Source organism: Salvelinus fontinalis, chromosome 24, assembly GCF_029448725.1.
Source record: "Salvelinus fontinalis isolate EN_2023a chromosome 24, ASM2944872v1, whole genome shotgun sequence".
NCBI lineage: Eukaryota > Metazoa > Chordata > Actinopteri > Salmoniformes > Salmonidae > Salvelinus > Salvelinus fontinalis.
The window spans coordinates 25180180-25204921 of record NC_074688.1 but is presented as its reverse complement, the minus strand read 5'-3'; the positions used below and the strand labels follow the sequence as shown (position 1 = coordinate 25204921).

Genomic DNA, 24742 nt, shown 5'->3' with positions numbered 1-24742 from the left:
ATGTTATTTCCTACAGTATTTGTCAGGGGTGGCTAACCCTGCTCTCAGAGCCACAGCATGAGCAGGCTTTTGTTCAATCACCATTATACCACACCTGTTTTATTAATCAATTGCTCAACATGACCAAGAGTAGTAGAATCAAGGGAGGTCGGACTGGTCTGCAACAAAAGCCTGAACAGCCTGTGGTTCAAGCCCTGTCTACGCCTGGGATTTTGAATTTTAAAACCCCTTAAGTATCAAAAAAATATAATACAAAATTATTTGATTAAACATTTTTTGTTTGGCCTTACTGCTATTAGCCCATATAAACACAGTTAATAACAGATTCACTACATGGAACAACAGATAGTACCCCCCAAAATCAAAAGCAGTTTGTTCTGAAGTGTCTGTCCTATATCTGAGACATACAGTATAAGATATATATTTTTTTGCATGTATTTAACCCATTATTTTTTGGCACTAAACAGTCTTCATAAATACTTCCATCAATTTTTTCAACTGGTATTGGGGACCTTCAGTTGGATCATGTATCCCTAGCTTAAACGGACAGATTTTTATCAAATCAAATCAAATCAAATTCCATTAGTCACATGCGCCGAATACAGCAGGTGTAGTAGACCTTAGTGAAATGCTTACTTACGAGCCCCCAACCAGCAATGCAGTTTTAAAAAATACGGATAAGAATAAGAAATAAAAGTAACAAGTAATTAAGAGCAGCATTAAAACAACAATAGCGAGACTATATAGAGGGGGGTACCAGTACAGAGTCAATATGCGTGGGCACCGGTTAGTTGAGGTAGTATGTACATGTAGGTAGAGTTATTAAAGTGACTATGCATAGATGATAACAACAGAGAGTAGCAGCAGTGTAAAATAGGGGGGGGAATGCAAATAGTCTGGGTAGCCATTAGATTAGATGTTCAGGAGACTAGACTTGGCACTCTGGTACCACTTGCCATGTGGTAGCAGATAGAACAGTCTATGACTAGAGTGGCTGGAGTCTTTGACAATTTTAGGGCCTTCCTCTGACACCACCTGGTATAAAGGTCCTGGATAGCAGGAAGCTTGGCCCCGGTAATGTAATGGGGCGTACGCACTACCCTCTGTAGTGCCTTGCGGTCGGAGGCCGAGCAGTTGCCATACCAGGCAGTGATGCAACCAGTCATGACGCTCTCGATGGTGCAGCTGTAGAACCTTTTGAGGATCTGAGGACCCATGACAAATCTTTTTAGTCTCCTGAGGGGAAATAGGTTTGGTCGTGCCCTCTTCACGACTGTCTTGGTGTGCTTGGACCATGTTAGTTTGTTGGTGTCAAGCGAAGAGGCACTGAGTTTGAGGGTAGGCCTTGAAATACATCCACAGGTACACCTCCAATTGACTCAAATTATGTAATTTAGCCTATTAGAAGCTTCTAAGGCCAAGACATAATTTACTGGAATTTTCCAAGCTGTTTAAAGGCCCAGTCAACTTAGTGTATGTAAACCTCTGACCCACTGGAATTGTGATACAGTGAGTGAAATAATCTGTCTGTCAACAATTGTTGGAAAAATTACTTGTGTCATGCACAAAGTAGATGTCCTAACCGACTTGCCAAAACTATAGTTTGTTAACAAGAAATTTGTGGAGTGGATGAAAAATGAGTTTTAATGACTCCAACCTGTATGTAAACTTACGACTTCAACTGTAAGTGCTACGACGCTAATATTTGTGTAAACTCTTCAGAATTGTAATCTGCTGGTGTCATTGAGTAGGCTGATACCTATGGATCGTTTGTCCATGAATTGGGGTAAGGCTGTACAATGCATTTAAGTATGTCCTCAATGCAATTATCTGTGATTTAACCGGGACATGGGACAAGGACAGGGACAGCCATGAGTGAAGACACTGATGGACTGGCAGAGCTGGACTCTGAGCACAATGCAGAGCTGGCCGACATGGTGGCCGCCATGAGCGTGGTATCCAACCGGATGACCCTCCCAACGGTCACCGAAGGCCCCCTGCACCAGCGCGCCGGAAGCTGTCATTGTCAGACAGGAAGCTATCATTGATGGAGCGATCGACCCAGCCGCGAGAGGCTCGACAGCCCACCATCGAGTCCAAGCGGGTGTCCATCTCAGATTCCCAGGTCAGAGATCAAGGATGCATCCCAAATGGAGGTCAGGGCTGTGTCCCAAATGGCACCCTATTCCTTATATAGTGTACTACTTTTGACAAGGGCCCATAAGGGAATAGGGTGCCATTCAGGACGCAGTATATGGGGGATAGGGTTCCATTTGGGATTCATCTATGAAGTCTCAAAATAAATAGGCATGAGCCTAAATAATGTGTAGTCAATGTGCAATATCCCACCACTAAATACCCTTCACTTTGTTTCTCCCTAGAATTGTATCGAGCTCAACCAATACAAGTTGAAGGATGAGATTGGAAAGGTAAGAAAAGAAAAGTTAGAATACTCAGTCTGATACAAAACTGTATATCAAAACTAGATGCTGAATTTCTGACAAGAGAAAAAAAAATGTCATAACATTCTTGTGTAATAAGTAAAAAGGATGCTGTCAGACTCTCTTCTTTTTATATTGTAGGGCTTATATGGGGTGGTGAGATTAGCTTACAATGAAGATGATGAACAATACTATGTAAGCATCTTTCCAGCTCTGCACATTCCATTCATTATCATCCCCTTTGTGGAAGCAGAGAAATGTACAGTTACTCAACACTCTGTTTTGGCCTGATTGGCTCTTATACCATAGGAGCAATCTGATCATGTCTTTCCTTTCATAGGCAATGAAAGTTTTTTCAAAAAATAAGTTGATGAAGATGTGTGGATTTCCTTGTAGGTGTAATTTTTCCTTTTAAGTCTTTAGTATGTTATTTATTACCGATATGAACATTAACTGGTGATGCTCACCACTATATACAGTATATCACTATATATAATTGTGGTTGGTTATAGGGCGTCCGCCTCCTCGAGGAGCCAGCACAGAACAGGGACTGCCACCCAAACCCCTGGGGCCGCTGGAGAGAATCTACCAGGAGATCGCCATCCTGAAGAAACTAGACCACCTTAACATTGTCAATTTGGTGGAGGTGAACACACTGACATACATAAGTGGAAGATTTAAAAGGTTCTACTATTACATGTAGTTGCATTAATTTAATCGATTTACACTTTCCAATTGTAGGTTCTTGATGATCCTGCTGAAGATAATCTCCACATGGGTAAGTATGCATTCATCTCAGTGCACTAAATGGTGAAATAAGGTGTTATGTGGTAAATGTATGTTTTCTGTTGTATCTCCTGGTACTAGGTCCATAGTTTGTAGACTATAATACAGTCTATCCAGTTTGTTAATTACATAGAAACTAATGTGAGCTCTTTTTTTTATTTTTTATTTTTTTTCTTTTTATTTTATTTTATTTTTTAAAATTTTATCCCCTTTTCTCCCCAATTTTCGTGGTATCCAATCGCTAGTAATTACTATCTTGTCTCATCGCTACAACTCCCGTACGGGCTCGGGAGAGACGAAGGTCGAAAGCCATGCGTCCTCCGAGGCACAACCCAACCAAGCCGCACTGCTTCTTTAACACAGCGCGCCTCCAACCCGGAAGCCAGCCGCACCAATGTGTCGGAGGAAACACCGTGCACCTGGCCCCCTTGGTTAGCGCGCACTGCGCCCAGCCCGCCACAGGAGTCGCTGGAGCGCGATGAGACAAGGAAATCCCTACCGGCCAAACCCTCCCTAACCCGGACGACGCTAGCCCAATTGTGCGTCGCCCCACGGACCTCCCGGTCGCGGCCGGCTGCGACAGAGCCTGGGGGCGAACCCAGAGACTCTGGTGACTAATCTGAGCTCTGACTAGTCCTTTCATTCTCTGTTTGTTTATTTTCTAGCCTTTGGGTTAATGCCAAAAGGGTAAGTTTTACCCCTTTCTGAAATATACTGTATTGCATTACATTATGGGGCTCTGTTCTAGGCCCTCTCCCATTCTCGCTATACACCAAGTCACTTGGCTCTGTCATAACCTCACATGGTCTCTCCTATCATTGCTATGCAGACGACACACAATTAATCTTCTCCTTTCCCCCTTCTGATGACCAGGTGGCGAATCGCATCTCTGCATGTCTGGCAGACATATCAGTGTGGATGACGGATCACCACCTCAAGCTGAACCTCGGCAAGACGGAGCTGCTCTTCCTCCCGGGGAAGGACTGCCCGTTCCATGATCTCGCCATCACGGTTGACAACTCCATTGTGTCCTCCTCCCAGAGCGCTAAGAACCTTGGCGTGATCCTGGACAACACCCTGTCGTTCTCAACTAACATCAAGGCGGTGGCCCGTTCCTGTAGGTTCATGCTCTACAACATCCGCAGAGTACGACCCTGCCTCACACAGGAAGCGGCGCAGGTCCTAATCCAGGCACTTGTCATCTCCCGTCTGGATTACTGCAACTCGCTGTTGGCTGGGCTCCCTGCCTGTGCCATTAAACCCCTACAACTCATCCAGAACGCCGCAGCCCGTCTGGTGTTCAACCTTCCCAAGTTCTCTCAGGTCACCCCGCTCCTCCGCTCTCTCCACTGGCTTCCAGTTGAAGCTCGCATCCGCTACAAGATCATGGTGCTTGCCTACGGAGCTGTGAGGGGAACGGCACCTCAGTACCTTCAGGCTCTGATCAGGCCCTACACCCAAACAAGGGCACTGCGTTCATCCACCTCTGGCCTGCTCGCCACCCTACCACTGAGGAAGTACAGTTCCCGCTCAGCCCAGTCAAAACTGTTCGCTGCTCTGGCACCCCAATGGTGGAACAAACTCCCTCACGACGCCAGGACAGCGGAGTCAATCACCACCTTCCGGAGACACCTGAAACCCCACCTCTTTAAGGAATACCTAGGATAGGATAAAGCAATCCTTCTGACATCCCCCCCCCCTTAAAAGATTTAGATGCACTATTGTAAAGTGGCTGTTCCACTGGATGTCATAAGGTGAATGCACCAATTTGTAAGTCGCTCTGGATAAGAGCGTCTGCTAAATGACTTAAATGTAAATGTAAATGTAAATTATAACACTGGTCCTTTGTAGCTCAGCTGGTAGAGCATGGCACTTGTAACACCAGGGTAGTGGGTTTGATTCACGGGACCACCCATATGCAAAATGTATGCATGCATGACTGTAATTCACTTTGGCTAAAAGCGTCTGCTAAATGGCTTATATTATTATTATATATAACACTGAAAGGATGAATTTAGTTATTAGTATATAACTCATCCAGTTACTGAATTTTGTGAATATAAGATATCCATTGTTAAGGGACATAAGATAACAATGACAAGGTTCAGGCATTTTTACTGTTTGGAATATTATGGCGGTGATGCTTGATTACCTTTGCCTGTCTCTGTTGCTTTTCCTTGGCCCTAGCCCAGTGATGGAGGTGCCCTCAGACACTCCCTTCACAGAGGGACAAGCCCGCTTCTACTTCAGAGACATCACCCCGGGATTGAATACTGTGAGTCCGCCACCTGGATTTCGTCCCAAATGGCGTCCTATTCCCTATATAGTGCACTACTTTTGACCCGAGCCCTATGGGCCATGGTCAAAAGTAGTGCACTAAATAGGGAATAGAGTGCCATTTGGGACGTAAGACCTACTAGCCTTCTGCTCAGAGACCTGCAGCATGCTGTTAACCCTGCTCACGCTTTAGCAAAAACATTGGTTTAAAAGTCACTAGTCAGATATGTTCTGAAAAGACAGGACCAATTGGTGCTTTGACAGCTGAATATCAAGACCTAAATCACTCGGTCAATGCTGTTCATAGACGTATAAAAGTTGATTTTTTAAAAAAAGAGCTAAATCAGTGTCTCCTGTCATTTTTCCCTGTTACCTCTTCCTCCCAGTGCACTACCAGAAGATCATCCACAGAGACATCAAGCCTTCCAACCTGTTGCTGGGAGACAATGGGCATGTGAAGATTGCAGACTTTGGTGTCAGTAGCCAGTTTGAGGGGAGTGATGCTCTCCTGTCCAGCTCAGCAGGGACTCCAGCCTTCATGGCCCCCGAGATGATGACTGACCATGAACAGAGCTTTACTGGCAAGGTTAGACACTAATCGCTAATTTATCTAATTAGATAATTAATCTTTGATTATATCGTAGAAATTTAATTTACCGCATGAAAATGTATTGTATTGACTGGTATCAAAAATAATTAGAAAAGTACTTGGTATCAAAGGTCAAAATTTTACTGTACTGTAAAATATACAGCAAGCTCTCTTTGTAAAGTAATGGTCAATGTTCATGTTTGTTAGGCCTTGGATGTGTGGGCCATGGGAGTCACCCTGTACTGCTTTGTCTATGGAAAGGTAGGTTCTGTTATTATCATAATGTACGGTATTCTGCCATGGATTGTTTTGGCCTGCTGGTTTCTCATCTGAGTTACTGTGTCCATTATGCTGATAACTACAAATATTGTTCGATCAACCGATGCATCTCACGTAATAATGCTTTTAAAATAAATCAATTGAATGCTTTATATGGGAAACAGACAGCATGTGTATACATGTAGCCTATCTCTTTATAGCAACATTTTAATGTTTTTTTCTTCACTATCTTCCTATCTCAGTGCCCTTTCATCAATGAAAACATCATTGGCCTGCACAATAAGATCAGGAACAGGCCTGTGGAGTTCCCAGACATGTGAGTTCCAGTAAGGGACACTATTTACCATGTAAAAGCAATGTCCAAATATTTAGTCTGCACTATGTGCACCTCTCTAAAATATGGGTAGAACTTCACAATATGGCATGTAATAGCACGTGATAATAACATAGTAATCGTATTGTTTTATTGTTCTTAGCCATTCACTGCTACTCTAGTTACTGTACTGAAGATGGTTTGGTGGGTATTCCTCTCAGTCACTCTTTGGTACCACAGGCCGGAAGTATGCAAGGAGTTGAAGGATCTTATTGTAAGGATGCTGGATAAAAATCCTTATACAAGGATCACCATTCCTAAAATCAAGGTGAAAGCGGGCAGAGCTAGACCTTCAATAGTGCTTTAAAAAAAACAGTCCTTCATGAAACCATCTTTGACATTTGAAATGATGAAAATTTAAAGTAGTAGAGTTGTCCCAGTAGAGCTGTCTCATGTGTTGTGTCACTATTGTCCTCCCTGTCCTGTGTGTTGCCAGGAGCACCCGTGGGTGACGGAGGATGGCACTGACCTTCTACCCCTGGAGGAGGAACACTGCACCGTGGTGGAGGTCACTGAGGAGGAGGTACAGAACTCTATCAAACTCATCCCCAGTCTGTCTGCTGTGGTGAGTCAGTTCACTAGTGTCCTGTCCAGGGGATATACAGGAGATAGGCTCCTGCCCTATGAGCCGTTCTGGCTCGGACAAGACTTACTTAATTACTCATCTATCACAAATAGGGCCTGGAGTTTTTCCTGAACATCTGTGTCTTAATAAGGGGAAAAGTCTGGGACCTACAACAGGAAAAACTTGAGTGCCCAGAGTTTTCCAGGTCAAGACACATGGTCAGGGAAAAGTTAAATCATAAGGCAAATTGATAGAGTATTGCTCTGTCCTAAATGGCACCCTATTCCCAATATAGTGCACTACTTTTGACCAGGACCTCATTAAGTGTGTGCCCTCAGGCCTCTACTTAACTACCACATATCTACAACCAAAATCCATGTACTTGTGTGTATAGTGCGTATGTTATCGTGTGTTTGTATGCATGTGTCTGTGCCTATGTTTGTGTAGCTTCACAGTCCCCGCTGTTCCATAAGGTGTATTCTTATCTAATTTTACTGCTGCATGAGTTACTTGATGTGGAATAGAGCTCCATGTACTGTAGTCATGGCTCTATGTAGTACTCAATCTCTCCTCCACTTTGAGCCAGGAGAGATTGACATGCATATTATTCATGTTAGCTCTCTTTGTACATACAAGGGCCAGCCGTGCTGCCCTGTTCTGAGCCAATTGCAATTTTCCTAAGTCCCTCTTTGTGGCATCTGACCACACGACTGAACATTAGTTCAGGTGCGACAAAACTAGGGCCTGTAGGACCTGCCTTGTTGATAGTGTTGTTAAGGCAGAGCAACACTTTATTATGAACAGACCTCTCCCCATCCTAGCTACTGTTATATCAATATGTTTTGACCATGACAGTTTACAATCCAGGATTACTCCAAGCAGTTTAGTCTCCTCAACTTGCTCAATTACCACATTAGTCATTACAAGATTTAGTTGAGGTTTAGGGTTTAATTAATGATTTGTCCCAAATACAATGATATGAGTTTTTGAAATATGTCGGACTAACTTATTCCTTGCTTTACTCAAAGCCAGCGGCATGTCATTAGTAAAGATTGAAAAAAGTAAGAGGCCCAGACAGCTGCCCTGGGGAATTCCTGATTCTACCTAGATTTTGTTGGAGAGGCTTCCATTAAAGTACACCCTTTGTCTTCTGTTAGACAGATAACTCTTTATCCACAATATAGTAGAGGGTGTAAAGCCATAACACATACATTTTACCAGCAATAGACTGTGATCGATAATGTCAAAAGCCGCACTGATGTCTAACAAAACAGCCCCCAATCTTTTTATCATAAATTTCTCTCAGCCAATCATCAGTCATTTGTGTAAGTGCTGTGCTAGTTGAATGTCCTTCTCTATAAGCGTGCTGACCTTGTCAATTTGTTTACTGTAAAATAGCCTTGTATCTGGTCAAACACTATTTTTTCCAAAAGTTTACAAAGGGTTGGTATAGGCTAATTGGTTGGCTATTTGAGCCAGTGAAGGGGGCTTTACTATCCATAGGTAGGGGAATAACTTTTGCTTCCCTTCAGTCCTGAGGGCACACACTTTCTGGTAAGCTTAAATTGAAGATGTGTCACGCCCTGACCTGAGAGCCTTTTTATTTCTCTATTTGGTTAGGTCAGGGTGTGACTAGGGTGGGCAATCTATTCTTTCTATTTCTTTGTTGGCCTGGTATGGTTCCCAATCAGAGGCAGCTGTCTATCGTTGTCTCTGATTGGGGATCATATTTAAGCAGCCTTTTCCCACCTGTTGTTTGTGGGATCTTGTTTTTGTGTAGATGCCTGTGAGCAGCCCAGAACGTCACGTTTCGGTTTCTTTTGTTTTATTGGTGAGTTTCTTATTTATTAAACATGTGGAACTCTACGCACGCTGCGCCTTGGTCCAATCATTCAAACGATCGTGACAAGATGTGAAAATATCATCTGCTATTATCCTCAGTAATTTTCCATCCCAGTTGTCAGTTGTCAGATTGTTGATAGACAACAATCACTTGTATAGTTTGGTCAGATATATTTGGCTGTATAGTGTCAGCGTTTGTTGCTGCTTATTGCTGCCTAAATTTGCTAATCTTGCCAATGAAAAAAATAATTAAAGTAGTTGGCAATATCAGTGGGTTTTGTGATGAATGAGCCATCTGATTCAATGAATGATGGAGAGGAGTTCGCCTTTCTGCCCAAAATGTCATTTAAGGTGCTCCAAAGCTTTTTGCTGTCATTCTTTATGTCATTTATATTTGTTTCATAGTGTAGTTTCTTCTTTTAATTCAATTTAGTCACATGATTTCTCAATTTGCAGTCCGTTTGCCAATCGGTTGTACAGCCAGACATATTTCCCATTTACTTTGCCCCTTCCCTCTCAACCATACAGTTTTTCAATTCCTCATCAATCCAAATCAAATCAAATCAAATTGTATTTGTCACATACACATGGTTAGCAGATGTTAATGCGAGTGTAGCGAAATGCTTGTGCTTCAATCCACAGGGATATAACTGTTTTTACATTCATTTTTTTATTGGGTGTATACTTATTAGTAACTGGGATAAGCAATTTAATAAATATGTCAAGTGCAGTATCTGGTTGCTCCTCATTACACACCACGGACCAATAAATATTCTTTATCAACAACATAGGAATCGCTACAAAACTTATTGTATGACCTTATATACACTATATTAGGCCCAGCCTTTGGAACTTTGGTTTTCCTAGATATGGCTACTGTATTGTGATCACTACATCCGATGGATTTGGATACTGCTTTCAAACAGTTTTCTGCAGCATTAGTAAAGATGTAATCAATACATGTTGAGGATTTAATTCCTGTGCTGTTTGTAACTACCCTGGTAGGGTGATTGATAGCCTGAACCAGGTTGCAGGCACTAGTTTATTTCTCTTGAGTGGGCAGCCTGATGAAAACCATTTAATATTTAAATCACCCAGAAAATATACTTCTCTATTGATATCACATACATTATCAAGCATTTCACACATATTATCCAGGTACTGACTGTTAACACTTAATACTTGGTGGTCTATAGCAGCTTCCCACCAGAATAGGCTTTAGATGAGGCAGATTAACCTGCTTAACATGAGATCCTCTCTAAGCTTTACAAGTATGTTGTTTAGAATACAAACAGCCACACCTCCACCGTTGGCATTTCTGTTATAACCATGTATTGCTACCACTGTATCATCAAAGGTATTATCTAAGTGAGTTTCAGAGATTGTCAGAATATGAATGTCATCTGTTACAAGCAAATTATTGATTTCATGAACCTTCTTTCTTAAACTACCTGTTAAAACCTTTTCTCAATAGGGGGTGCTGTTTTCACTTTGTAAAATTCGTTCCCAAATTAAACTGCCTCGTACTCAATTCTTGCTCGTACAATATGCATATTATTATTACTATTGGATAGAAAACACTCTCTAGTTTCTAAAACCGTTTAAATTATATCTGTGAGTAAAACAGAACTCAAGTTGGAGCAAACTTCCTGTCAGGAAGTGAGAAATCTGAAATCAGGCAGTCTGTTCTAGGGTCAGTTTATTCATTTGCATGTATTCTATTGGTCGACATGCACTGCATACCCCTTCCCCTAGATGTCAGCAAGTAGTGAGAATTGGAATGGAGTTGCTAGGCAGATCTGAGGCCACATAAAGGGTCTTGGTACGTGGGGTACACTCTTTTCAACATTCGCCATGACGCAAGACAGACCTCAGGATGGCGTTCTGGAAAGCTCTCGTTATAGGCCTTAGATATATCTGGCTCTGATTTTATTCGATATAGGTGTTAAAAACGTCAATGTTGTTATTTTAAACCGAGTTATATCATTTTATATCAGTATATTGCGATTTTCTGAATTTTCTTAGTGCTATGTTATAGTGAGTTGGGCACGTCTTCGCCACATGGCTAATGTTTACTGCTAATTCCAAAGTTGAAGGCGACAATCTACAACCGAGCAACGATTCTTCTGGACAAAGGACAACTTGCCCAAGATTCTGATGGAAGCTCATCAAAAAGTAAGAACTATTTATGATGTTAATTCGTTGTTCTGTTGAAAAATGTCAAACTACTATTCCGCCATTAATTTCGGTGCGGTCTCGCTTTAACGCACGCTGTATGTCGTAGTAACGTTAATTTTAAAAATCTAACACAGCGGTTGCATTAAGAACTAATGTGTCTTTCATTTGCTGTCCAACCTGTATTTTTTTGTCAAGTTTATGATTAGTTATTGATTAGATTAGGTGCCTCTCCCAAGATTTCTCCCGACATTTTGTTGGTAGCTTGGCTACTATTCTCATTGTATAACCACGATTTGTGCCGCTAAATATGCACATTTTCGAACAAACTCTATATGTATTGTGTAATATGATGTTATAGGACTGTCATCTGAAGAAGTTTGAGAAGGTTAGTGAAAAAATTAATATCTTTTGCTGGTTTATTCGTTATCGCTATTGTTGGCTTGAATCAATGCTGTTGTGTGGTTGGCTATTGTAGTAAGCTAATATAATGCTATATTGTGTTTTCGCTGTAAAACACTTAAAAAATCTGAAATATTGTCTGGATTCACAAGATCTTTGTCTTTCATTTGCTGTATGCTGTGTATTTTTCAGAAATGTTTTATGATGAGTATTTAGGTAATTCACGTTGGTCTCTGTAGTTATTCTAGTTGCTTTGGTGAGAGTTGTGATGGTGGCTGCAATGTAAAACTATGATTTATACCTGAAATATGCACATTTTTCTAACAAAACATATGCTATACAATAAATATGTTATCAGACTGTCATCTGATTAAGTTGTTTCTTGGTTAGTGACTATTTATATCTTTATTTGGTCGAATTTGTGATAGCTACCTATGCAGGAAAAAAATGGTGGGAAAAAAAGTTGTGTCTTTTGTCTTTTGGGACATAAATTAGGTTACATATCTTCCAACAACCCTGGTATGATGTACATTTGCTGAAGCATTATGACAACTCAGCGACACAATGGTAGGGATTAAATGAGCTGGGGTTGGGTCATAAATGAGCTGGGGTTGGGTCATAAATGAGCTGGGTATCGGCCATATGCGTTGTCTCAACGCTGGCGCCAAGAAGACAGGCTATACTGTTCTCTCAATTAAGTAGAGAATTTTGATAACTAAAAGGCAGATTATAGTATTGTCTTTGACTTCTGTTTACAGCAATAGCCATTTGCTTTCCAAACTGTTTTCCCATGATTGTGTTTTGGAATATTGTGATATGTGATGTTTATCTATCTCCATCATGTAATGTAACTTAATGATTAAATTGTATTGACGTACAGTCTTTAACAAGCACATATTTGCTGATATTGTCCTGTTCTTGTCTATCTGTTACCTGTTGCAGAGACTCTTGGGGGAGTTTGGAATCCAAGGTTCATCCTTCGTTGAGGTAAGAGCCCTGGTCAAAGTAGTACACACTATATAGAGAATATGGTGCAATTTGGAATTGGGACGCAACCTTAGTCTTGTGCTAACAGGGTTTCTTCTGGGGTTTGATCACTGTCATTCTACTCTATGTGATTGTTTTCTATGGTCTCAGCACTATCGCTGCTGAGAGTTTATGTGTATTGGACTTGATGGGTAATGCTGTTCCTGACATGCATGGCATTTAATGCAGTGTTCTTCTTGTCATGACCCTTCCCCCTTCTAGTTGCCTTTAACAACACACAATAACAAGACAAGAGTAAACATGTTGTCCCCCACAAATTATGCAGCACCCCCATTGGGCCAATGAGTGCCAATTATTCACGTTTGTTGCGTGGATTAATGAGAAAGATAAAAAACAATCAAGTCTTTTTTCCCTTGGAAATCAAAACTTGATAGCTCACAATGGATGGGATGTCAGAGAACTGGCTCCACTGCCTGATAGGGAGATGCATTGATATAAAACAGGATCATGAGGAGATGCTAATGTGTACAAAATGTAATGACTGCAGCTCAAAAGGGACAGGAGATATGCTTGTTCAAAACTTGCTGGGGGACAAAAAGTATAATTTCTGGAAATTGTAGTGGGCCAAGCTGGTAGGTCTTTATGGAACACGTGTTGCTCATGAGGAGATGCCTTGCAAATTGCAAAAGTATTCAGACCCCTTGGATTTCTTCACATTTTATTGTGTTAATTGTCATTTTTTTGTCAACAATCTACACAAACTACTGTTTTTTATTTGATTTTATTTCACCTTTATTTAACCAGGTAGGCTAGTTGAGAACAAGTTCTCATTTACAACTGCGACCTAGCCAAGATAAAGCAGAGCAGTTAGACACATACAACAACACAGAGTTACACATGGAATAAACAGACATACAGTAGAAAAAGTATATATACAGTGTGTGCAAATGAGGTAAGGGAGGTAAGGCAATAAAATAGGCCAAAGTGGTGAGGTAATTACGATATAGCAATTAAACACTGGAGTGATAGATGTGCAGAAGATGAATGTGCAAGTAGAGATACTGGGGTGCAAAGGAGCTAAATAAATACAGTATGGGGATGAGGTAGTTGGATGGGCTATTTACAGATGGGCTATGTACAGGTGCAATGATCTGTGAGCTGCTCTGACAGCTGGTGCTTGAAGTTAGTGAGGGAGATATGAGTCTCCAGCTTCAGTGATTTTTGCAGTTCGTTCCAGTCATTGACAGCAGAGAACTGGAAGGAAAGGCCAAAGGAGGAATTGGCTTTGGGGGTGACCAGTGAAATATACCTGCTGGAGCAGTGAACTGAGAAGACTGAGAACTTTACCTAGCAAGACTTATAGATGACCTGTAGCCAGTGGGTTTGGCGACGAGTATGAAGCGAGGGCCAGCCAACGAGAGCGTACAGGTCGCAGTGGTGGGTGGTATATGAGGCTTTGGTGACAAAACGGATGGCACTGTGATAGACTGCATCCAATTTGTTGAGCAGAGTGTTGGAGGCTATTTTGTAAATGACATCGCCGAAGTCAAGGATCGGTAGGATAGTCAGTTTTACGAGGGTATGTTTGGCAGCATGAGTAATGTAATGTCAAAGTGGAAGAAAATTATATATACTGTATATATTACATAACTAAAATATAGTCATTGCATAAGTATTCAGTCCATTTTTAGGCAAGCCTAAATTAGTTCAGGAGTGAAATATTGCTTAACAAATCACATAATAAGTTACAAGGACTCACTCTGTTTGAAATAATAGGGGTTTACATGATTTTTGAATGACTAACCTTTCCTCTGTCCCCCATACATACACCATCTGTAAGGTCCCTCAGTTAAGTATTACATTTCAAGCACAGATAAAACTACAAAGACCAGAAAGCTTTTTGAAAGCCTCATAAAGAAGGGCAGTGATTGTTACAATAACAAATCAGACATTGAATATCTCTTTAAGCATGGTAAAGTTAATAATTATGCTGTGGATTATATATTAAACCACCCAGACACATCAAAGGTATAGTCGTCCTTCTGAACTGAGCTTTCGGACAGGAATGAAACTGCTCAGAGATCCTACCATAAGACCATTGGTGATTTTAAAACAGCTACAGAGTTCAGTGTCTGTGATGGCAGAAAACTGAGGATGGATCAACAACATCGTAGTACTCCACAATACTTACCTAAATGATAAAAACTTGCATCTTGGTTTTAACAAGGTATTAAAGTAATACTGCAAAGCCTTATGTTTGTGACAAATCCAACACAACACATCACTGAGTAACTGGCTCCTTATTTTCATGCATGGTGGTGGCTGCCTCATGGTATGGGTATGCTTGGCAAATACTGGGGAGTTTTTCATGACGAAAAGAAATGGGATAGAGCTAAGCACAGGCAAAATCCCAGAGGAAAACCTACTTCAGTTTGCTGTACACCAGAGACTGGGAGAGGAATTCATCTTTCATTAGGACATCAACTGTGATTGACGGTGCCGGAGAAGATGGCTGACGTTTTACGTGCTCCTAACCGATTGTGTTTTTATGTCAAATTGTTTGCGTTGTATGTGTCTTATTTTTAAACGTTTGTACATAATGTTGCTGCTACCGTCTCTTATGATTTAAAATAACTTATGGACATCAGAACAGTGGTTACTCACCACGAACTGGCAGAAGCTTTTTTTTCCTTCAACGAGTCCGACGAGCCCGACGTGAACGGCATACTGCTTTCCCGGGAACAGGCCAAAATCCCCGTCATTTGCGTGAAGAGACGACGGAGAAAAAAAGGACGGAGGTCCTCCCGATTCCTGCTTACAAGCAAAAATGTATGCAGGAAGCACCAGTGACTCGGTCAATAAAAATGTGGTCAGATGAAGCAGATTCTAAGCTACAGGACTGTTTTACTAGCACAGACTGGAATATGTTCCGGGATTCTTCCTATGGCATTGAGAAGTACATCACATCAGTCATTGGCTTCATCAATAAGTGCATTGATGACATCGTCCCTACAGTGACCGTATGTCCATACCCCAACCAGAAGCCATGGATTACAGGACACATCCGCACTGAGCTAATGGCTAGAGCTGCCGCTTTCAAGGAGCGGGACTTTGACCCGGAAGCTTATAAGAAATCCCGCTATGCCCTCCGGCGAACGGCAAAGTGTCAATACAGGACTAAGATCGAATCGTACTACACCGGCTCCGACGCTCGTTGGATGTTGCAGGGCTTGAAAACTATTACGGACCACCAACTGGCAAGTGTCTAAACTGACATTTTCAACCTCTTCCTGTCCGAGTCTGTAATACCAACCTGTCCGAGTCTGTAATACCAACAAGCAGACCACCATAGTCCCTGTGCCCAAGAACACTAAGGTAACCTGCCTAAATGACTACCAACCCGTAGCACTCATGTCTGTAGCCATGAAGTGCTTTGAAAGGCTGGTGATGGCTCACATCAGCATCATTATCCCAGAAACCCTAGACACAGATTCACAGATTTATTGCACTCCACACTGCCCTTTCCCACCTGAACAAAAGGAACACCTATGTGAGAATGCTTTCATTGACTACAACTCATTGTTCAACACCATAGTGCCCTCAAAGCTCATCAATAAGCTAAGGACACTGGGACTAAACACCTCCCTCTGCAACTGGATCCTGGACTTCCTGACGGGCCGCCCCCAGGTGGTAACAACACATCCGCCACGCTGATCCTCAACACTGGGGCCCCTCAAGGGTGCGTGCTCAGTCCCCTCCTGTACTCCCTGTTCACCCATGAATGCACGGCCAGGCACAACTCCAACACCGTCATTAAGTTTGCCGATGACACAACAATGGTGCCCGGACAACAACCTCTTACTCAACGTGCTCAAGACAAAGGAGATGATTGTGGACCGAGCGTGACCCCATTCTCATCGATAGGGCTGTAGTGGAGCAGGTTGAGAGCTTCAAGTTCCTTGGATTTTGTACCTGAAGTTGATGGAGACTGTGTCTGAGAACCATTTTGAGAACCATGCTGTTTTGAAGAAATGTTTGGGGTGTGGGCAATTGTACTAAGGTATGTGTCTACTTTGATTTTTAGTGTTTGTTTATTCAAAATTGACAGACATATAGTCATAGGCCTTATGTTCAATGTCCCTGTTTCTTTGTAAATATACCACTAGATGGCACCCTTCTGTCTAACTGTATCATCTATTGTGCCTCAGGCCAGTTTTTTTCCTCCATTGTTCTTCATACAGAGGCTACATTAGGCTTGCTTCAGACATATTATAGTGTATTTCTGTAGAATGATCTAATACCACTTGCCAACGACCATAATGAAACATGCCATTTGTCCTATGCTTTTTTTCTTTCAACGGTCACCTTGATGTCACACAATGCATGTAAAGGTGTGCTCACTCTTGTTAAGAAAGAGGTGCACATATGAAGTCCATACGTCTCTGTCATGCACTCCTCAGCAAGAGGAGGTAAAAATAGGTGTGTTTGTCCTGTGTACTATAGAGCCATTTATCTCAAGGGGCTGTCATACTAGTCATATGTGTTATGATAGGGGATTTGGATTGACACACAGTCCCTTTATCTAAAATATACACTCCAGGGTTTAAGTTTCTCTGTATTGAAGTGAGTGACTTACTGCACAGGTGTTAGGGGTACATGCTAAATGCACAGCCTCCATGTGAGCTGTAACAAAATAAAAAATCTATTTATTGAAACATGCACATCACTTTGGACCATGTTTAATCATTCTTCACATTAGTTGGCTTTTTTGTGATCAGTTTGTTTTCCCATTGATGTACATGGCACTCCTCGAAATCCACAGTGGAATGTTTCTGAGCAAAGGTTACTGTGGAAACAGTTGCCAAGCAACAGCACAGTAGTGCTCTGTTTCTGATCGGACCACACCTTAGAAATAGAATGCATAAAACTGACTTGTTTCTCCACACTATATATAAAAATCCACTGGTCTACTGATAGAGGTACAATTCAGTTGACAATTGATTGTTGTGATTCCTTACATAAAATAGGCTACACAGGAAACAGAAAATGTGTTGTTTTGTAACTGATGAAAAAAAACAAGCTCCCTAATCCAGTGTGAAGTACATACCTGTGTATTGTAGATCACACCTCCCCTTTGTGCTCCAGAGACCACCAACCCTCCAACACAGCCTGTCTCCTTTGGGAGAAATGTATGATGTATAGCTGATCATTTTCTGCTCCCTTGCCATGACAGCCTCAGCAACAGGCTCAGCCAGCCAGGCCAATGCAGAGGCCCAGCGGGACTCCCCGGCCCAGCTAAAGCCACTACAGCTGTTACAACCCAGTCAGCACCATCATGGGCTTGGTTTTCTGAGTCCATTCCCATCCCTGTCACGACTTCCGCCGAAGTCGGGTCCTCTCCTTGTTCGGGCGGCGCTCGGCGGTCTTCTAGCCATCATCGATCCACTTTTCATTTTCCATGTGTTTTGTCTTGTTTTTCCTCACACCTGGTTTCAATTCCCTCAATCATTTGTTGTGTATTTAACCCTCTGTTCCCCCCATGTCTTTGTGTGGGATTGTTTATTGTAAGTGCTTGTGCATGTGTTGATTGGTGCGCGACGGGTTTTTGTACTCAAATATCTTGTTGTATTTATGCAGTGAGTTTTGCTATTAAACTGCTCCGGCTATTACCAAGTTCTGCTCTCCTGCGTCTGACTTCCCTGCCACCGATTACGTACCCCTTACAGAATCCCCAACTCTGTCAGTCTCTTCCAAGTCACTCACAACTCCATCATGCTAGCAGTCATGTTGCCCGTGTCTCTTTCTCTCTGAGCTTCGTATAACTGACTGGTTTGCAAAACCTGGCCTAGACACACGTTAAGGTCCAGGTTGATTTTCACACAAAGACCATGCTGGTGTCACTGACATGCAATCAAGTCCTAAACCAACAAATTAAATCATCACTTTCAGAACTGCCACTGCGGAAGAGAGCTCATTTCTCGGCTATACTCCTTGGTAGACTGTTTTCACTGTTCCGCTTTTCATGATTCTTAATAAAAAAAAATGTTTTTAAACTCAATGCGAAAAGCTGCAGATTACACAGACAGTCTTCTCAAAGTATCTGTTTTCATTTGCAAGGTCTTGACAAATCTTCACAGCTGTTTACTGTCTCTGTTGGGTGTGCTCTGTTTCTCTCTCTGTGTGTGGATACTAACCAACCAGAACCACCAATAGATAGCAAAACAGGAAATACACAATTACACGTTTCAATCAAAGAGTGCATGATTTACATGATCAAAAGGTGCAACAACAGGAAACAAAATGACTATTTGCAATGCTCAAGCCAAGCCTTTGTTGCTACTGCTGTTTTTTGCAGTGTAATCCTGTGGGCGTGTTCGCTGTAGCTTTTGTACCATGAGGTCTGTGCAGTAGGTACTGTATGTTATTTACGTTTGTGCTATGTGGGCTGCTGGGTGTATGTCACACCCAGCAGAGGTAAATTACCTCTAATGTCCATAGTCCTCATACTTGTCATTTTTCCCAGGGTGGGTGGGGTACAGTATATCTCATATATTTCTTTGGACACATGAGCTTGTCTTTGTTTCCTAACAGTCCAAGAAAATAGTTTAAATCATGTCCCTTTCACTATGCTCCGGGAGCCAAACTTTGACCTCTTCCGCAACTGGCACCACAGCACACGGCTCTTCGACCAGTCCTTCGGGATGCCCCAGATCCCAGACAAGTGGTCCCACTGGCCAGGCTCCCACTGGCCCGGCTACATGTGCCCCCCAGGCTCCTCCGTGGATGTAGGCTTCTACTTCTACTGCCTAATGGGCAACCCCTATGCCTGCACAATGTTCCGCCAGCTCAGATCTGGCCTGTCTGAGAGGAAGCAAACCCCATGACTCCTGGAGGATCAGCCTGGACGTCAGTTTGCCCCTGAGGAGCTGATGGTCAAGGCCAAGGATAGAGTGACAGAGATTATCGGTCAGTATTCCTTCATGTTATTGAATTAGATGATTTACATGATTCAATATTTCTCTCTCAATCAAGATTGATCAAATCAAATCAAACGTTATTTGTCACATGTGCCAAATACAAGTAAAAAACAATAAAATGACAATAACGAGGTTATATACAGGGGGTACCGGTACCGAGTCAATGTGCGGGGGTACAGGTTAGTCGAGGTAATTTGTACATGTAGGTAGGGATAAAGTGACTATGCATAGATAATAAACAGTGAGTAGCAGCAATGTAAAAACACATGTGTGTGGGAGGGGGCGAGTCAATGTCAATAATCCAGGTAGCCATTTGATTAATTGTTCAAGAGTCTTATGGCTTGGGGGTAGAAGCTATTAAGGAGCCTTTTGGTCCTAGACTTATCGCTCCGGGTACCGCTTGCCGTGCGGTAGCAGAGAGAACAGTCTATGACTAGGGTGACTGGAGACTTTGACAACAATTTTTGGGGCTTTCATCTGACTCCGCCTAGTATATAGGTCCTGGATGGCAGGAAGCTTGGCCTCAGTGATGTACTGGGCCGTACTCACGACTCTCTGTACTGTCTTACGGTCAGATGCCGAGCAGTTGCCATACCAGGCGGTGATGCAACCGGTCAGGATGCCCTCAATGGTGAAGCTATAGAACTTTTTGAGGATCTGGGGTCCCCTGAGGGGGAAAAGGTGTTGTTGTGCCCTCTTCATGACTGTCTTGTGTTTGGACCATGATAGTTCGTTGGTGCTGTGGACACCAAGGAACTTTAAACTCTCGACCCGCTCCACTACAGCCCCGTCAATGTTAACGGGGGCCTGTTCGGCCCGCCTTTTCCTGTAGTCCACGATCAATTCCTTTGTCTTGCTCACATTGAGTTGTTGTCCTGGCACCACACTGTCAGTGTGGGCAGGTCGCGGCTGGGTTTCCCTTTGTAGTCCGTAATAGTTTTCAAGCCCTGCCACATTCGACGAGCATCAAAGCCGGTGCTTTGCCTGTTTGATGGTTCGTCTGAGGGCGTAGCAGGATTTCTTAAAGGGGTCCGAATTAGTGTCCTGCTCCTTGAAAGCGGCAGCTCTAGCCTTTAGCTCGATGTGGCTGTTGCCCGTAATCCATGGCTTCTGGTTGGGATATGTACATACGGTCACTGTGGGGACGACGTCATCAATGCACTTATTGATGAAGCCAATGACTGAGGTGGCATGCTCCTCAATGCCATTGGATGAATCCCGGAACATATTCCAGTCTGTGCTAGCAAAACAGTCCTGTAGCGTAGCATCCGCGTCATCTGACCACTTCTTTATTGAGCGAGTCACTGGTACTTCCTAAATTTGTTTTTGATTGTAAGCAGGAATCCGGATGATAGAATTATGGTCAAATTTGCCAAATGGAGGGCGAGGGAGAGCTTTGTATGCATCTCTGTGTGTGGAGTAAAGGTGGTCTGGAGTTTTTTTCCCTCTGGTTGCACATGTGACATGCTGGTAGAAATGAGGTAAAACAGATTTAAGTTTGCCTGCATTAAAGTCCCCGGCCACTAGGAGTGCAGCTTCTGCGTGAGCATTTTCTTGTTTTCTTATGGCCTTATACAGCTGGTTGAGTGCGGTCTTAGTGCCAGCATCAGTTTGTGGTGGTAAGTAGATGGCTACGAATAATATAGATGAACTCTCGTGATAGATAGTGTGGTCTACAGCTTATCATAAGGTACTCTACCTCAGGCGAGCAATACCTCGAGACTTCTTTAATATTAGACATTGCGCACCAGCTGTTATTGACAAATAGACACACACCCCCGCCCCTCGTCTTACCAGATGTAGCTTCTCTGTTCTGCCGATGCATGGAAAATCCTACCAGCTCTATATTATCCATGTCGTCGTTCAGTTTATGCTTTGATCTTTCTTGTATAATAAAACAAATAAAAAGTTGCTTACCTACTGGATAGACGAAGATAGAAGATATGCTACATTTCTTAGTCCCGTACAGTACTGCAGCCTATAGTTAAGGGTCAATGACACATCTTTGTTGGAAAACGCATCCCAGAGCAGCTTCAGGAGGGAGTCAAGCCTTTCAAAATAACAACCCAATACCCATACAATATACAGCCAGGTGCACTCTAAAGCATAAACTGTAGACCGAACTCAATCTGTGCACAGAGAGTCATACACATACTGTACACACCGAAGATACACTCCTAACCCCAATGTGTCTGTAATATCAACAGGAAAGCACGAAGAGAGAAGAGTACAAGTGTGTACAAAGCAGAACATTTCAATAGTTATAAAACTGTAAAGCTAAAGTAACATCCCTTGGGTGTTGATTGCAATGATACGTCCAAAATGGCACACTATTCCTTATATGGTGCACAACTTTTGACCAGAGCCCTTTAGGTCTTGGTCAAAAGAAGCACACTACAGTATATAGGGAATAGGGTGCAATTTGGGATGCCGATATTGACAATAATAACTTCTGTCACATGAGAGTACTCTCCTCTGATACAAACTTGTTCTGTCTCCTGGCAGCAGTATTCTCCCCGGTGTGGACTCTGAGAAGGTGATCTCCTCTCTCTCTCTCCAAAGGGTATGCTCAGCGTCAAGGTCCCACTGCCCATGCCAGCAGTCCAGGAAGGAGTGCTCTCCATGGCCATCAGCAAGAAGTAAACTCCCCACGAGTAAGCTTCCAACATTGTGTAATTTTGCAGGCACCAGTTCTCAAGTGCAATTCATGGCTAACACATGACATCTTCTGCTGTGGCTTGTATTTTATACCTTAACTTGCATTGTTAGTGTAACTTCTTGTAGTTACTGTCAATCAATGCATTGAATGGCCTGTTTTGGCAAAATTGCATTTTGATATATTTCATTGGTCCTGTAGCTCCAACCTTTCTCTATTCTCTTGAAAAACTGACAGGAGAACTGACAGACATCTGATATTTTATTTTTAATTAACAGGGATGATGTTTGGGACTAGCGACTAATAGCTAACAACCAAGTATAGCAAGAAGAGTCAAACGTACAGATCATCTGCAGTAGATATTGGTCAACTGGAGATAAGCGCTTACAGACTATTAGTAACATTTCAACTAACTATCTACTAACCCGAACCTTAACTTTTATCCTAACCCTAAACTTAATCCTTACCCTTACGCTAGCCCTAACTCGAACCCTTACCCGAACACTTATTCTAAACCTTACCCCAACCCCAACTGTAACCTTAGAAAGCAGTTGCTTATCAACAAATAGTTTGTAGATAGCATGATCATCTGTAGAGCATCTACGGATGGACTATCCAAATAAAGTGTGACCCGCTTTTTTTATTTACTGTAAATGACCATGTATGTACACTTGATGCTGTATGAAAGTGAGTTGGGAGATAAGTTTCCACCTGGAAATCAGTATTTCTGCAGTCTCATGTTTCAATCTTCTGATTTCAAATATATATACTGTACAGTGCTTTTTTAATTGTATTTTCAATATAGTGGACATTTCCAGTGAATTATATGAAGAGGAGCGGCTAACAGCGGCTCTGTGCTGTTTTAGGGAGGTTTCTTAAAAACTTCAGCTGAAAATTCTAAATGTTAATATGAATTAATAATACATTTTGTCATTCATACTATTTGTCTTTATTTTGCCTTGTGGAAGAATTTATACAGTACCAGTCAAAAGTTTTGACACATTACTATTTTCTAGATAATAGAAGACATAATAGTGAAGACATCAAAACTATGAAATAACACAAGAGTGTGCAAAGCTGTCATCAAGGCAATGGAGAAAATAGTAAAAATAAAGAAAAACCCTTGAATGAGTAGGTGTGTCCAAACCTTCGACTGGTACTGTATATTCCATGGCCAAATGAACCAGAGAAATCTGAGTAGGAGGAAATTAATCCTCACAACAGATCATCAAATCTTGAAGTTTGATAAATCCTCTTAAGGATCTGACCTTTTTTTTCAATTTTCGCCTAAAATGACATACCCAAATCGAACTGCCTGTAGGTCAGGCCCTGAAGCAAGGATATGCATTTCTTGGTACCATTTGAAAGGAATCACTTTGAAGTTTGGGGAAATGTGAAAGGAATGTAGGAGAATATAACACATTAGATCTGGTGAAAGATAATACAAAGAAAAAACCAACAGTTGTTTTGTATGTTTTTTGTACCATCATCTTTGAAATGCAAGAGAAAGGCCATAATGTATTATTCCAGCCCCGGTGCAATTTAGATTTTGGCCACTAGATGGCAGCAGTGTACGTGCAAGGTTTTAGGCTGATCCAATGAACCATTGCATTTCTGTTCAAAATGTTGTATCAAGACTGCCCAAATCACTTTATTTTAAGAATGTGAAATTTTTGAATAATAGTAGAGATAATGATTTATTTCAGCTTTTATTTCTTTCATCACATTCCCAGTGGGTCAGAAGTTTACATACACTCAATTAGTATTTGGTAGCATTGCCTTCAAACTGTTTAACTTGGGTCAAATGTTTCGGGTAGCCTTCCACAAGCTTCCCACAATAAGTTGGGTGAATTTTGGCCCCTTCCTCCTGACAGAGCTGGTGTAACTGAGTCAGGTTTGTAGGCCTCCTTGCTCTCACACACTTTTTCAGTTCTGGCCACAAATTTTCTATAGGATTGAGGTCAGGGCTTTGTGATGGCCACTCCAATACCTTGACTTTGTTGTCCTGAAGCAATTTTGCCACAACTTTGGAAGTATGCTTGGGGTCATTGTCCATTTGGAAGACCCTTGCAACCAAGCTTTAACTTTCTGACTGATGTCTTGAGATGTTGCTACAGTATATTCACAGAATTTTCCTCCTCATGATGCCATCTATTTTGTGAAGTGCACCAGTCCCTCCTGCAGCAAAGCACCCCCACAACATGATGCTGCCACCCCCATGTTTCACGGTTGGGATGGTGTTCTGTGGCTTGCAAGCTCCCCCTTTTTCCTCCAAACATAACGTTGGTAATTATGGCCAAACAGTTCTATTTTTGCTTCATCAGACCAGAGGACATTTCTCCAAAAGGTACAATCTTTGTCCCCATGTGCAGTGTCCCCAAACCGTAGTCTGG

General features: G+C 42.2%; 1 protein-coding gene and 1 pseudogene across 1 annotated transcript; both read left to right on the top strand.

Annotated features, from left to right (window-relative positions):
• Nucleotides 1–1871: 1871 nt before the first annotated feature.
• LOC129822498 (calcium/calmodulin-dependent protein kinase kinase 1-like) lies at nucleotides 1872–12881 on the top strand (annotated as a pseudogene).
• A 5061-nt stretch (nucleotides 12882–17942) lies between these two features.
• LOC129822497 (heat shock protein beta-1-like) lies at nucleotides 17943–22336 on the top strand. The gene is given in 6 exon segments (XM_055880815.1): nucleotides 17943–18039; nucleotides 19308–19597; nucleotides 19599–19623; nucleotides 19626–19682; nucleotides 21901–21926; nucleotides 22256–22336. Coding segments are annotated over 6 exon segments (576 nt in total).
• Nucleotides 22337–24742: the final 2406 nt, after the last annotated feature.